This window comes from Natrix helvetica (assembly GCF_964273705.1).
Source record: "Natrix helvetica genome assembly, chromosome: 2".
Taxonomy (NCBI): Eukaryota; Metazoa; Chordata; class Lepidosauria; order Squamata; family Natricidae; genus Natrix; species Natrix helvetica.
This window is the reverse complement of record NC_138552.1, coordinates 201081094-201096483: the sequence shown is the minus strand read 5'-3', so window position 1 is coordinate 201096483 and position 15390 is coordinate 201081094. Positions and strand designations below refer to the sequence as shown.

Sequence of the window (15390 nt, the reverse complement as noted above, 5' to 3'; positions counted from 1 at the left end):
CACTGAATTTTATCTTTCAGAGATCCTGGAACACCGGGGAACTACCAGAGGACTGGAAAAGAGCTGATGTGGTTCCCATCTTCAAAAAAGGGAAAAAATTAGATCCAGGAAACTACAGACCTATCAGCCTAACCTCAATACCAGGAAAGATTCTGGAAAAAATAATCAAGCAGCGAATTTGCGAACACCTAGAAGCAAACAAAGTAATAGCCAAAAGCCAACATGGATTTGTCAAAAACAGATCATGCCAGACTAATCTTATTGCATTCTTTGATAATGTGACAAAATTAGTGGACCAGAGGAATGCCGTTGATATAGTTTACTTGGACTTCAGTAAGGCTTTTGATAAGGTAGACCATAACCTACTACTAGATAAAGTAGAAGAATGTGGGTTAGACAGCATCACCACCAGATGGATTGGTAACTGGCTGACCAACCGCACTCAACGTGTAGTTCTCAATGGAACTGCATCTACATGGAGGGAAGTATGCAGTGGAGTACCCCAAGGCTCTGTTTTAGGCCCAGTACTCTTCAACATCTTCATCAATGATTTGGATGAGGGAATAAATGGGGAACTCATCAAATTTGCAGATGATACCAAGCTGGCAGGAATAGCCAACACTCCAGAAGATAAGCTTAAGATACAGAAGGATCTTGACAAACTTGAACATTGGGCACTATCTAATAAAATGAAATTCAATGGTGAAAAGAGTAAGGTTCTACATTTAGGCAACAAAAACGGAATGCACAGGTACAGTATAGGTGATACCTTACTCAGTAGTAGTAACTGTGAAAGGGATCTTGGAGTCCTAGTGGACAACCATTTAAATATGAGCCAGCAGTGTGCAGCAGCTGCCAAAAAAGCCAACACAGTTCTAGGCTGCATCAACAGAGGGATAGAATCAAGATCACGTGAAGTGTTAATACCACTTTATAATGCCTTGGTAAGGCCACACTTGGAATACTGCATTCAGTTCTGGTCGCCACGATGTAAAAAAGATGTGGAGACTCTAGAAAGAGTGCAGAGAAGAGCAACAAAGATGATTAGGGGACTGGAGACTAAAACATATGAAGAACGGTTGCAGGAACTGGGTATGTTTAGCTTAAGAGAAAGAAGGACTAGGGGAGACATGATAGCATTATTCCAATATCTCAGAGGTTGCCACAAAGAAGAGGGAGTCAAACTATTCTCCAAAGCACCTGAGGGTAGAACAAGAAGCAATGGGTGGAAACTAATCAAGGAGAGAAGCAACTTAGAACTGAGGAGAAATTTCCTGACAGTGAGAACAATTAATCAGTGGAACAGCTTGCCTCCAGAAGTTGTGAATGCCCCAACACTGGAAGTCTTTAAGAAGATGTTGGATAGCTATTTGTCTGAAACGGTATAGGGTTTCCTGCCTAGGCAGGGGGTTGGACTAGAAGACCTCCAAGGTCCCTTCCAACTCTACTATTGTATTGTATTGAATGGCTGCAAAAGTTGATGGAGTTGGTAGAGATGGCTAACCTGACTGTTTTGATCAAAGAAAAGAATATAAGTACTTGTATTTCTACTTGGAAACCATTTCTGGACTTTGTGCTTGAAGTGGGGGTGGGAAGCAAACTTTGATTTGGGGTTTTATTGATTATATAGATTTGTTGCTATAAAAATGGCTACTTTATACTATTATGCAAAAGTAAAAAGTTGAGGTTTGATGTTAATACCTTATTCTACTTCACCAGAGAGAGTAGGAAGTCTATGCCTTTCCCCCCCTCTACTTTTCTACAGTTTTCTCTTCCCCCTTTCCTCCTTTTTGTTCCTTATTTGTTTTGTATTTTATATTATAAGCTAATAAAACTGTTAAAACTAAAACAAATCATAATATGTTGACCATCTTGTTAATCTTCAGCAAGCGTACCAATTGTCTGCACTCCTGGGTTTTAGAGTCTGACCAATTCCAAATTTAGAGCACTAGGAAAGCTGCATAAAACTCTCTCCCAGTTGTTAATGAATGCTAATTGAAGGCATAATATGGGAAATGGTAGTCTCCAGAAAACAGCAAAAGAGCTATATAAAATACAATGCAAAAATGTTTTGGAAAGTTATGGGGGTAGGAATGGATGGCCACAGAACATAATAAAATTTTCATAAGGGTCCACTTTCATAAATCAGAGAGCTGATACTTCCACATTCATTAAAAGAATATCACAAATTGTTGTGGTTTTAGCTGCATTCAGAAGTAGTTCTTGGTGTTGGCTATCCTCCAGTACACACTGCTTGCCATCTGTTTCATCAAACATGAATCCTCGTGTGACATAACATTTGCCCATTTTTTTCCTTTAAAAAAAAAAGAGTTTTACCCAATCCTTTGACAAACTTCATAAGGCATATGATGTAACTGGTGGCTGCATTTGCAAAGACTTGGATGTTGTCAGTATTTAGAAAAGCTTCGAAGACATCAAAAACTGGAGCCTGGCATTTTCCTGAGAGACAAAGAAAATATTTAGATGATTTAAAAAATGTTCCATTTTCTAGAAGCCGAATGGCTTCAGAGCACATAATGTGACTTGTTGTGGGCTTATTTTGAAGTATATTCTCTTCATTTTAAAATTATATCTCGAAGTTAAGTCCCAAGCAGGTTTATGCAAAGATACTGTAGGTGTACTTATAACTCCAGCACAAGGTGATGTTTCCAATGCCAAATTAAATCCCTGGAACCTTTATATGGAAAAATTTCAAGTCTAGCCTTGTAGAACCTCTGCTGTCAAGACTCTTAAACACAACTACAATCACTCCACGCACACATGGAAACATATGACTAGTTTTTCTTTCCCCCCCCCCCCCATTACTTGCACAGGGATTATTCTTTATTGTATTTATGTTGTTCGTATTTTTTGTCATGGATTGCATCAGTCAGGCTAAAACCAATTTTATTGTATACATGATGTACAATAACAATAAAGGCTCTTCTATTGATACTATTGCTAATAACCACTGATAAAGAGGATGCTAATGGATTCATGTAGAAAAATAACATATCTGGATCGGGGGGGGGGGGAATGCAAGTAAATAGTCATTAGCATTAGAAATCATGAGTTTTTTTTAATCTTAATGTTGCAGCCTCATGTTCTCCTGATAAAGCTGATAAAGCCCTACCATAGGGAGATAAGCTATACATCAAGTAAACAAAAGTACTGCACATCTTCATCTGATTATGCAACTGCATAATTAATTGCGTAATTGCAAATAATCATGGATCCCTACTGATTGAATTGTTCAGTATGGAAGGAGATGAAGCTAGGAGAACGTCCATCCTACCTCAGTCAAGCATTTGACTGGAACTTTAACTATCAGTTGGATAACTGTTAATTATTAAATTTCTGGAGGGATGAATACTTTCACATCCGTTCAATTTTCAAAGGCTGTTGGTTGTATTTTTTTTTAAGTTTTAGCTTTCTGTAATATTTGAGCAGCATGGTGCCCTAGTGGTGAAGACACTTGCCTCCCACTTGGAAGGTTGACAGTTCAAGCCTATGATGTTTCTCTCCTAGGGCACAAAGAAAAAATATCTGCTCTGAACTCTGTGTGGCGTCAGGAAGGGCATCTGGCCAGTAAATGCTTAGCACCACGCAGCATCCTGAACCTAACCTGAATTAAGGGATTACAGGGAAATAAAAAGGGAATTAATTCTTACTGAAACAGTAATGTAGCTGGACAGAAAAAAAGAAGAAATTTAAGACCAGCCTGGGATCATCACACTCAAACTTTTTTTTTTTTAAGTAATCAACTAATAGGTTATTTTAGTCTGGGTATGCTGAAAGCTTAGTCTCATTCTTTAAAAAGATATTCCCCCTAAGGTTAAGTCTCTACTTTGGATATTCAGTCTTGTGGTATGCAGCCCTAACAGAATACACTAATCTGATGATGTGTATTCTCCTGCTCATCAGCTACAGCGAGCAGTAGGCATCGCATTCCCTGTATTTACCTAACACCTTGAGGTCACTAAGAACAAAGATAAACACAGATTATTATCATGCTGAAGTTGTGAGGTATTGGAGAGTAAAAACAGTATTGCGTGGAAATAGTTGTCAACATTTCTGTGCATGCAGTGGGAGCGCACATGAACCGGTAATAAAAAAATTGGCAACCCACCTCTGGTTTAGATGGTTCAAAAATCAAGCACAAAGGTAATAGTGATACTTCTTAAAAATCAATACTATGTTATCATAAATCATTAAATTTCCCCCCCTAAAGTAGGCTAAAAACTGAAGCAATTAAAATCAAAGTTTATTTATCAACTAGAAATACAACTATGTTTGACTATTTTTAATATTTTGCAACAAGGTTTTGTATTAGCTTTAATTTACCAGGTTAGTCAGTATTTTGCAGTGTTTTGCAACATATTGGTTTTCAGAAATTAATTCATAAAGTAGGGGGATGGGGAAGAGAGAATTAGAGAGCCTCACCCATCAAATATTCTCCAACAAGATACTCTTTAACTTCTGACTTGCTGCTGCTGCTGCGCACAGTTTCCAAAGCACTGAACAATGGTCTCCAGCCTGATTGAATTCGAGTTGAGCACACCTCCACCAGCTCTCCTATAGATGTGACCACCTGGTATAATTGAAGCACCAAAGCATTTCAAAGAAAACAACCAACATAAAGAAAACGATAAGCTGGACCTAGACTAAGCTCAGCTCAGAACACACTCACTGGGATCAAGCAAATGAATTACAGGTAGGCAACTTGGCTAATGTGTGAAACTGTGACTGTGAACTTACTTCAACTTTGCTTTATAGTTTGGTGAAGGTTATAAAAGTGAGGATAGGTCAAAGTTAGTCTTTCATCGCTGTCATAACTGCAAGCGACCATGTATGATGTAATTTTTAATAAAGACACCATGTAGTTCAGACTCACAAGGTCCACTAACTTTGTGAATTTCTGTACATATAATGAAATATGTGTTAGGTTATTTACCAAGTGAATTCACACACTACAGTAGTGTAGAGGACAACATGGGATAATGAAAATCAGAACTGAGTTGAGAAGCTCCTGAAAAATGAAAGCCCTAAATTCTGGAATGTTCTAAACATAGCACTACACCTTCATGGAGTACATAAAAGAAACCAGGATATGGATTACTGCAATCTTCTTTATCAACTATATGTTTCTAGTCGTAGCACTAAAAATATCTGTCCTGTAATGGGCGGCATACAAGTTTAATAAATAACATGTCAATAAAAAATAATAAAATAAGATAAAATAAAATAAATAAAATAAAATGTTATATGGGATACCTCTATCCTGATACAACTGATCAGTATTTTCTGTTTCAGCTATTCACAGTAACACATAACACTGATTCTGTTAAAAGCAAATTCTGTAATTATTAAAGAAATCATTTTCTCCAATCATTTTGCTGGGAACTGGAAGTAAACACTGGAAAACAGCAAAACTGTTACAAATTGTGGTTACGGGACTGTGAGACACTGCAAATGACCATAAGGGTGAGCTAGTTGCCAAGAGCCCAAAATGTGATCATGTGACCACACAGCTTGTGTGAAGCCATCATAATTTCAAAATCAGATTGTAAGTAGTTTTGGAGAGGTTGTGGTAACTTCAAACAGTTATGACTACCTCTACTAAAAAAATAATAATGCAAAACTGCATCTGCTAGGCATATAATATTTTTTTAAAAAAAATCAAAACTTAAAAGCCTGAGGTCAGATCCTCCTTACTTAACCAAAATTTAGCTTGCCTGGTCCTGAATGTCCTCATCACAAAGTTCAAGCTGCATGATGCGCTCAAAGGGACGGAAAAGATTCTCGCTGAAGTGAAAATGAGGCGGTTCGTTCCAGACTGTTAGAACCTCTGTTAGGATGTCATGGATAAAAGAAACAGCCTTCCGAGAAACATGCGTTTCTTTATGGCAGGCAGCCTGCAAGGAGAGAATCAGAAGCAAAACATATAATATTTTTGTTAATAGCAAAATAATGATCAAGAAAACTGAGGAAAACATAAGACCTTCTGATAGGAACCTAAGCTTAAGGAACGTTGCCATACCTATATAAACCAAAGCATTTAATTATTTGGTTGCTGTATTTTTTGTTTTGGCTTCTTTTATTCTCCACATATAATTTGACTGCCGTATATCAAGTTCAACTTGAGGACAAAAGTACGTATTTATGTTTAGAAAAAAATAATTGTAACATGCACCAAATATATGGAATACTTTAGCTGAAATGATAATTATATACAAAAATAGGCAAGTAAAGTAGATTCATTAAACACCAAAAAGCCAATTATATACCGTTTTTTTCAGAGTATAAGACGCACCAAGATTTTGGAGAGGCACATTTTTTAAAAAAGTTTTTGTCCTCCCTGGACCCCAGGAGCACTCTACAGGCCTCCCAAACCCTCTGCACGCCCGTTTTTTGTGAAAAATGGGACATGCAGATAGTTTGGGGGGCCTGCAAAATGCTCCTGAGGGCCGGGGAGGGCAAAAACGTGACACATGGGGGGTTTGGGAGGCAAAAAACGGGCCCATTTTTCACAAAAATGGGGCGTGCAGAGAGTTTGGGAGTGCTCCTGGGGGCCGGGAGGGCAAAAATGAGCAAGAAATGGGACAGTCAGAGAGTTTGGAAGGCCTGCAGAGTGTTCCTGGGGGCTTGGGAGGGCAAAAACACCCCAAGTTTTGTGGAAAATGGGCCCGTTTTTCACTCGTTTTTGCCCTCCCCAATTCCCAGGAACATTCTACAGGCTCCCAAACCCTCTGTACGGCCTGTTTTTTGCAAAAAACGGGCCAGTTTTTTTGCTCATTTTTTCCCTTTCCAGCCCCAAGGAGCACTTTGCAGGCCTCCCAAACCCTCTGCGTATCCATTTTTGAGAAAAATGGGACGGGGTTTCAGGAAACCAAAAATGGCTGTATTCAGTGTATAAGGCGCAACAACATTTCCACCCACTTTTAGCGGGGGGGGAAGTGTGTCTTATACTCCAAAAAATACGTTAAGTATATGGAAAATGACAGCAGTACAGGTCACCTCACATGGTTTCCTCAGGAACTGTTGTCTTCCAAATTCTAACATCCCCATTCAGCATTTGTATTAACAAATGCATCCTCTGCATCCTCTTCCATTTTGTGGATGCAGAAACTATAGGCCAATATATCTGGAAGGCACCAAGTTAGGCACCAATCCCCTAGACTAGAGCAGGGTGTGTGTGGAACTATGGCTCCTTTATGGCTGGCTCAGGAATTCTGGGAGCTGAAGTCCACTGGTAATAGAGAGGCCATAGTTCCACACTCATCCTAGAGCATTTATCTTTCTTATATAATTTTATTGACCTTCACAGATCTTTTTATGCACCTTAACTAGAAGTTGGTTACCGCAATCTACATCTGGAATACTACAATTTGTTCTACATGGGACTAGGTCATTTGGAAATTTCAACTGGTGCAAAGTATGATTGCTTATATGTACAGTCATGGTACTGCCACATAAGGCTGCTGTAATAGGTATGGTATTGGGTGCCGGTTGGTTTCCAAGTGCAATTTAGGATGCTCTTAATTACTTAGAAAACCCTGTATCTTTTGGGAGGTGGGTATTTCAGACATCCACTTGATCCAAGTGAATGGAGAGCACCTGGTAGTTTCCTCTAATCAGGAAGCCAAATGGAAGAAAATTGGGATGCAGATGTTCTTAGTGGCTGCTTCCTTCCTTCCTTCCGAACAACTTAAATGTGACGGCAAGATGGCCCCATTCTTATGGCCTTGCAGAGAATAGTTAAAATAGGGCTATTCCAGAAGGCCTCTGGTAATAAAACAGTTAAATGTTAAAAATGTTAAAAACATTGTTCCTTGTACAATATTGCATCTTGATTTAATATACTTCCTAAAATAGGGTTGTCTAACCTTGTGGACTTCAACTTCCAGCATGTGAATTTCTGGAAGCTGAAGTCCACAAATGTTAAAGTTTCCAAGGTTGGGCACTCTTGCTTTAGAATTTCTGAAATGAGGCAGTTTTTCATTCGTCTAAATAAAATAAAATAAAAATAATTGCAATGTGAAAATAGTATAAACTCTTTATTTTTTTTTCGTTCTTCCTGCCCCCGATTTCACTCACTTCCACTAAGTGAGGAGCCACTAGATGCCAACAGCGCATAAGATGGAGCAAAGGCCGTTTTCTACTTCTCACAATTCGGAGCATGGCTCCTCCTAGACGGAACAAGTGAAGGGCACTTCTTCTTTCTTGAATGGATTTTATTTCTCCTACAAGAATGAGTAGAATTATCTTGCAATATGAATTAGAGATTAAAATAATGCAATATATGCATACACATCCAACTTCATCATTGTTCCTTGCTATTAGTTGAGTCATTCATTATATTTACATCTTGAAAATAACACTTCAAAATCAAGTTTACCCCCATGTGAGCACAATAAAATACAAACCATGCAATTCTAAAAACTACTAAAATATACAATAAAACACAGTAAACAAGTAATTAAAGTATATAATACTAAAAAATAAAAGCAAAATAATGAAAAAGTTACTAAGCACCATATATCTTTAAAATTATTAGACTGACTGATTAATTCAAGAGGCAACTGGACTTTGTTTTTCTTGGAAGACATTTCGCTTCTCATCCAAGAAGCTTCTTCAACTCTAACTGGATGATGGGTCTCCACATCCATTTGCACTACTCAGTTAACCCTCAGGACATAGGTAAAGTTCCAGGTGGCCTCAACGACTCTCTAAAATAATGCAAATGACCAGATGTTTGCAAGGAATATAAATCCTTCCACTCTGAGCTGAAGAAGCTTCTTGGATGAGAAGTTAAACATCTTCAAAGAAAATATTCAAAGAAAAATATTAAAATAATAGTGGATGAAAATACAACCCATCTGTTGAACATCTAAAACCTTCTACAAGTAGTTTTAACAAGGCAGGTTAAAGAAATATTGACCTCTTTTCAAAATCAAATGTGGGAACTAACCTCAGCTTTGAAGAAATAACATCTCACAGCTTGGGAGGTGATACAGAAGTTCCTACCTTATAAAAAAATCAAGCCATAGCAAGTATGGGCAGCCTCCTTTGCAAGATCTTAATAATCAAGACAACTGAGTCTTCAGAAATATGGCTTTCAGACTGATGGAAAACTTTGAAGGTTAAGACCAGCTTCTTAATCTGAATCCCCACAACAACCAGCACCTGTTCAGATTCTTCAGCACTAATGTTCTTAACAGAGGTGGTATTCAGCACGTTCTGCTACCAGTTCCAATAGCGGATATTTTGAGTAGTTCAGAGAACTGGTAAATACCACCTCTGATTGGCCCCTCCCCCATCTATTCCCTGCCTCCCGAATCCCAGCTGATTGGGAGGGAATGGGGATTTTGCAGTAACCTTCCCCCGCTACGCTCACCAAGCCACGTCTACCAAGCCACGCCACACCACACCCACCAAGCCATGCCCACAGAACCAGTAGTAAAACATTTTGAATCCCACCACTTGTTCTTAAACATGTATTGTTAACAGTCTTCCATTCATAATTAGAATAAAAAGAAGTTTATGATATCTGTTCCAGAAGCATACCTGGCATGGCCAAAGAATAATCGACTGTGTTTGTAACTGACTGGAAGAGTTGAGATTGGGAGGCCTTTTTTAGCTGGTACAGGAAACCTCCCAAAGCCATCAGATTCAGTTTGTCAACAGCATCTTCAAAAAGCCTTCATGGAAAGAGGCAGAAGGAATCATCAAATCTTTCTCTCAAAGCTTTTCATATAAGCAACTGAGCAGACCTGAGTTACCATATATTTTTTCTCCTTTATGGGTTAGAGTTTAGCACACAGATATAACAGTAAAAAACACAAAACAGTGACAGTTCAATCAACAAGGAATTAGATATTTCTGAATCTTAATATAACTAGCAAGGACTAATTTGATTTTGTTGACCTCGAGTAACTCAACTTTTGATGAGTTCGATGACCAACAAAACACGGGGGAGGGGGGAATTGAGAATATTTTAAACACAGAAATAGTAAAATTAAATATGGGGGAAATCTATATGAAAATCCTGATTTATGGTAAATTTATGATAGAAATGTATAAGAAAAATATATAGCAAAAGAATATAATTTCTAAAAAAGCAGTTTAAAAACATTATATAGAAGGAGATAGAGTTTGAACCTGTCACTTTCTTTTTCCAATGTTATCAGACAATATAAACCATAATTAGATTCAAGCAAACCAACTTTTAATCACAATAATCAAGCATAGGATAACTTAACTGGCTGCAGCATTAATTCCTGGCAATGCAAGTTAAAGAGAGCAATATGAAGTGTCCATTTATTTCTTTATGTATCTAAATTTGCAATTATAGACCACTTCCTCTTCCACTTCAGAGTTTCTTATGACATGTTCCATTGTTATTTTTGGCAGTTTGCATCTAAATTTCACAGAGCAATTTTCTTGGCCTCTTGGAGCTACAAAAATGGAATATGGGCGGGGTGGCATATTTAGATTTCTTATCACTAAATTAGAGGACTAGTTGATTACAAGTTATGGACTTTTCTGCCTTTTATGTATCTGTTGTTATGTTCTTGCATGGGAATTTCAGAATGGAAAGATACCGAATAAGAACAATGACCTAATAATTGTGTGTCTGTCTCTCTATCAGCTGTCTGTCATATTTGTATGGCTACCCATCTCACAAAATCATACATTTCAATATTCCCTAATATGTGTTTTAAAACAGTGGCCACACACACACACTCAAAACCCCTAATTCTGGACATTTATTAAACTGACACAGGTTGTAAAAATGGCAGCAATTCCCTCACTTTTGTATTTATTTGAAATAAATCCAAAACTTCATCCAATATGTTGTTCCTAATACCTGTCAGCTTGATTAGAGAGGGTGAGGATAGCCTTGGCAGCACTGCTCCCGGTCATCAGGCTGCCTCCCCGAAAATCAAAAGCTCTTCCCTTACTGCTTTCTTTGATGAGATCCTGAATGGATACTGGTTGGATGACGGGATTGTTCCTTAGGGCTGTCTCTTGCTCCAGAATCAGTTCCTGGGGAGAGTCTGTAGCCTGAACTTCACCCTGAAGCGCCACTGGTCCCTGTTGGGCTTGGGTGATAGTTACAGGTGGCTGAGAAGTGCCATCGCTGAAATGGGCATGCTCCAGAGTGCTGATGTATTCACATACTCTGTAAATAAAAATGGGAAAGTGAACCACAGCCATGGATGGTTCTGCTAGTTTATTTGCTGCAACTCTCATTGGCTATATCAAACATTTATCCTTTAATGGTCATCCTCAATTATTTCAAGAATACAAACAACCAAGGTGCCACTGTAGGGACCAATTCAGCAGCAATTAATAAATCTGTAAACACAAGAAGCATATATGCTAATTACAAATTAAAATGATAACCTGAGATACAATCAGTACATCTTCATTAATAATACTCTGTTAGTCACAGCAGCTCTAGCCAGATGATTAAACAAACAGAATTAAACAAAATTTAACTGGGCTAATGAATTTTTACACTTAAGCTCATTTGTGCAAGAATGCTTTTACATGGAGATAAAGATAGAAATACCTACCCATCTTTACCCAGTTAGATAATAATATTTCAAGAACCAATCTTTGGATAATTTTGACAGTATTTGATATTTATACAAATATCAAATATTGTATAAAATGTGTGACAGATAATCATTATGAAGCCTAGCACTGGTTAAACAATGCTAATGAATCCTACAGTGTAACTTTAAAATTAAGGCCTATTGGTTTTTATTTTGAATTTGACAGCAAAGCAGTTGATAATAACAAGCATCTACAAGATGTCAAGTTCATTTTGGAGAAAGCTGTCTGCAAGCGTTTCCTTACCTAAACACGTGAGGCCAACAGTCTGGATTGTGGCTTCCCATCTCCAATCCCACAGCAAGAACAGCATCCATGCATAAAACATGAGCGGTGTGGAGGCAAACACCTTGCGCCTTCCCCATCTGCTCCAGTTTCTGCTCCACTTTCTGTTTTACTATATCATTATATATTCAGACAGAAAAGAATCTCTTTTAAAAGCCTCTTGAGTTTCAGTGCAATATATAAATACCCCTGAGCCTTTTTATAACTTTCCAGCAAATTAAAGCAGAAATGGTCTGAGATGGGCCACCGAAGGACCCAGAGTGAGTGGGGTTAAAAAATGTCAATTTCTTAATTTTGCTGTGGTGGATTGGAAGGATTTAATGTGTGGAGAGTATGGAAGCACTACTCCTCCCTCCCAATCAAGCTATTTTCCCCTTCTTTTAATAACAGAGTTGGAAGGGACCTTGGATGCCTTCTAGTCCAACCCTCTGCTTAGGCAGGAAAACCTAAACCATTTCAGACAAATGGTTATCCAACATCTTCTTTAAAACTTCCAGTGTTGGAGCGTTCACATCTGGAGAAAAGTTGTTCCACTGATTAATTGTTCTAACTTTCAGGAAATTTCTCTTAGTTTGTTTCTCTCCTTGATTAGTTTCCACCCATTGCTTCTTGTTCTACCCTTAGGTGCTTTTGAGAATAGTTTGACTCCCCCTCTTGTGGCAGCCCCTGAGATATTGGAACACTGCTATCATGTCTCCCCTAGTCCTTCTTTTCTTCAAACTAGACATACCCAGTTCCTGCAACTGCTCTTCATATGTTTTAGCCTCCAGTGTCCAAATCATCTTTGTTGCTCTTCTCTAACTCTTTGTAAGTGTAAAAATCGGTGCCATTAGGTGCTGGAATGTTTAAGGAAAACTATTTTGCCCATTCCAGTGTCATCGCAATATCATTTTTTATGTCACCCAAGCCCCCAGACAGAAGAAAAAGAAGTTCCCAGTTAGAAAAAAACACATTGCCCCATCCTATATTAAAGCATGGAAAGGAAAGGAAGGAAACAGTCTCACTGGCAGTGTTCCCAACTGTCAAATGTTCAGCATAAAAGGTAAAAAAAAAAGTTGAATGCTAAATGGGCAGGTTAAATGGGCAATTTTTCTGATTGCCAGCAAGCAATATGTGTGTGCAAGTATGTGGATCAAAAACAACTTGAACTAATAGGTTGGGCAGAATCAGAAAGTTCAAATCCATTTCCCCTTCTATATATTTGTGTCTATTATGAAGAGGTGAAACGAGTCTGAAAACATCAGCAGATAGGAAATAATCTCACACTCATACACCACCAGCTATAGTTTCTTTTTATAGGATTCCTGGTTGCAACTCCAGTCAAACCTTATCGGGGATAAACTAAAAGTCTCCCTTGATATGTTTATTACTTTGATACATTCATATTATTTTCTTGACAATGTATAAAAGTGGTCCGCCATCATCTACTTTGGGAATCTTCTTTTTCTTCAACTGAGTCAAATTTAATAGTCTGAGATTATCTCCCATCAAGTATGAATGGGATCCAACCCTGCTAAGCCTTTTCACAATTGGAAAAGCCAACTGAACATTGTCACCTATTGTGACAATACTATGCCATAATAAAATCTATTCCTAAAAGGACTCTATATATAACATTTCTATTCTTGTTTTATGCAACAGGACTCTGCCTATTTTAAATCTGTAAAAGCTTTTCTTTCTTTGCTTAAAGAAAGCATTCTTCATCTGGCAGAAGATACTCACCCACAGTAAGGGGGTAAAAAAAATGAGCACTATGGAAATCATGAATATCTGACTGAAAGCCCCTGAGCATCTGAGAAGTTGTACCTTGAGCAATGGCATCACTGGGCTCTTGGGCATCTCTTTCCTCTTTCTCCTCTTGAACACAAGAGGCAGCTGCCATCTGGGCAAGGGCTGATGCACAATTAGCAGCAACTCCTACAGTCAGGAGGAAAACATCTGATGAATTATAGTTCATTCAAGGGGCCGTTAACCCAGTGGTGGGTTGCAGACGGTACACCACGGTATGCGTGTACCGGAGCCAGCCCGGAGCACTGGATACCGTTCCGGCACAGTGCTCCGGAGGGCCCACCCACCTGCCCGAGCTCCTTACCGGTGTTTAAAGGCTTCTGTGCTTCCGTGCAGGCGCATGGAGTGGAGAGCGCCTGCATGATGCTCCGCAGAGCAGCTGGAGCATCGCGGAGGCACTAAGATGTATGTGCGCACTGTGAGCCTAAGCACACATGCTGGGCGCGTCCATGAGGACGCCCCTGGTCCTGTTCCAACCGTACCAGTTGGAACGGGATTTGAAACCCACCACTGTGTTAACCATGCATTTGCTAAACATCTGGTAGCCCAGAAGGAGAAAAATCACATAGTTTATTGTTCTCCTTTGTTGAAGCTTCCTTATTGGATACTGAAAGAGTGCACAGATTTACCTGAAAATGAAGCCTAGGCCAATGAATACAGTTTACCTAAAGCACAACTGAGCCGAGCTGCCTTCCTTAGCCCATCTAGACTCATGCAGATGGCATCCTTCTCCTTTTGGTTCTGCTCCTTGATGCCTTCAGCTCCAAGAATGAATGCTAATCCTTTGGAGCTCCCTGCCATGCGGCCAGTCAGAGGTGTTGATAAGGTATCAATCAAATTCTTCCAGCAACCAATTAGAAGGTATCGGGTGAAAGCAACTCCTGAAGCAAAGAAAAATGAAAGACAGTCTTAGAAATTATTCCAACCATGCTAAATATTTAATCAGAAGTTATATCTAGTGATGGGAGGGGAACCCTAATTTCCTCCCATCACGATCCTGATGGAAATTCTCTCCATCATATTGACATTAGCCCAGCAAAATAGCTTCCATGGATATTTTTGAGATTATCCCCAGCCTCCCTCCTGGAGCTAATGGAAGGGCAGAGAGGAGATTTTCATAACCCAAGGACAAGGTGAGGCCAAGAGTGAGAAAGAAATAGAAAGAAAATGAAAAATTATTCCAAAGGTTGTGAATGATTCCAAAATTAAGCACACATTTCCCCCCACAATGTACATTTTAATGAACCATAATGTTAATGATGTCTGTGTAATGCCCCAAATGGAAGGGAAAAAAACTATAGTTCATTTCAATCAATGGCTACATCTCTAGCTAAAATATGACACTGATATATGGCATGTGAGCCATGCTGCCCACTGTGCACATCCCTTCACCTGCCATCAATGTATCATCTGGTTTCCAGGTCTGGGAGAGAGGAGATTGTTTGGAAGCCGAAGCCATCAGCTGCCCACCTATTGCACTGCTTCCCAAGCCATCAATGTCTGCAAAGGAAAACATCTGAATAAATCATCTGTGATGTATCACTCTTGATATTTCTTTCATCTCAGCAGCAGTGGCAAAGTGATGGATAGCAATTTGAAATAATTAAGTCTAACAGCTCACTCACAAATCATTTTAGAAGGGTGCAGTATTAGATGGATCCCCATAACATTTCATGATCATGCCAGACTAATCTT

At 38.9% G+C, this 15390-nt stretch overlaps 1 protein-coding gene across 2 annotated transcripts in view; it reads right to left on the bottom strand.

The window, feature by feature from the left end:
• The window catches only part of ARFGEF3 (ARFGEF family member 3), a 98919-nt gene that overhangs the window by 26028 nt on the left and 57501 nt on the right, over nucleotides 1–15390 (bottom strand). For both annotated transcript variants that reach the window (XM_081940557.1, XM_081940558.1), the window contains 10 exons: nucleotides 15088–15195; nucleotides 14361–14576; nucleotides 13714–13824; nucleotides 11869–12019; nucleotides 10871–11185; nucleotides 9568–9701; nucleotides 8098–8243; nucleotides 5736–5915; nucleotides 4444–4591; nucleotides 2338–2460 (listed from right to left, as the gene is read on the bottom strand). In XM_081940557.1, coding sequence (XP_081796683.1) covers nucleotides 2338–2460; nucleotides 4444–4591; nucleotides 5736–5915; nucleotides 8098–8243; nucleotides 9568–9701; nucleotides 10871–11185; nucleotides 11869–12019; nucleotides 13714–13824; nucleotides 14361–14576; nucleotides 15088–15195 — 1632 coding nt within the window. The remainder of the gene's footprint in view (nucleotides 1–2337; nucleotides 2461–4443; nucleotides 4592–5735; nucleotides 5916–8097; nucleotides 8244–9567; nucleotides 9702–10870; nucleotides 11186–11868; nucleotides 12020–13713; nucleotides 13825–14360; nucleotides 14577–15087; nucleotides 15196–15390) is intronic.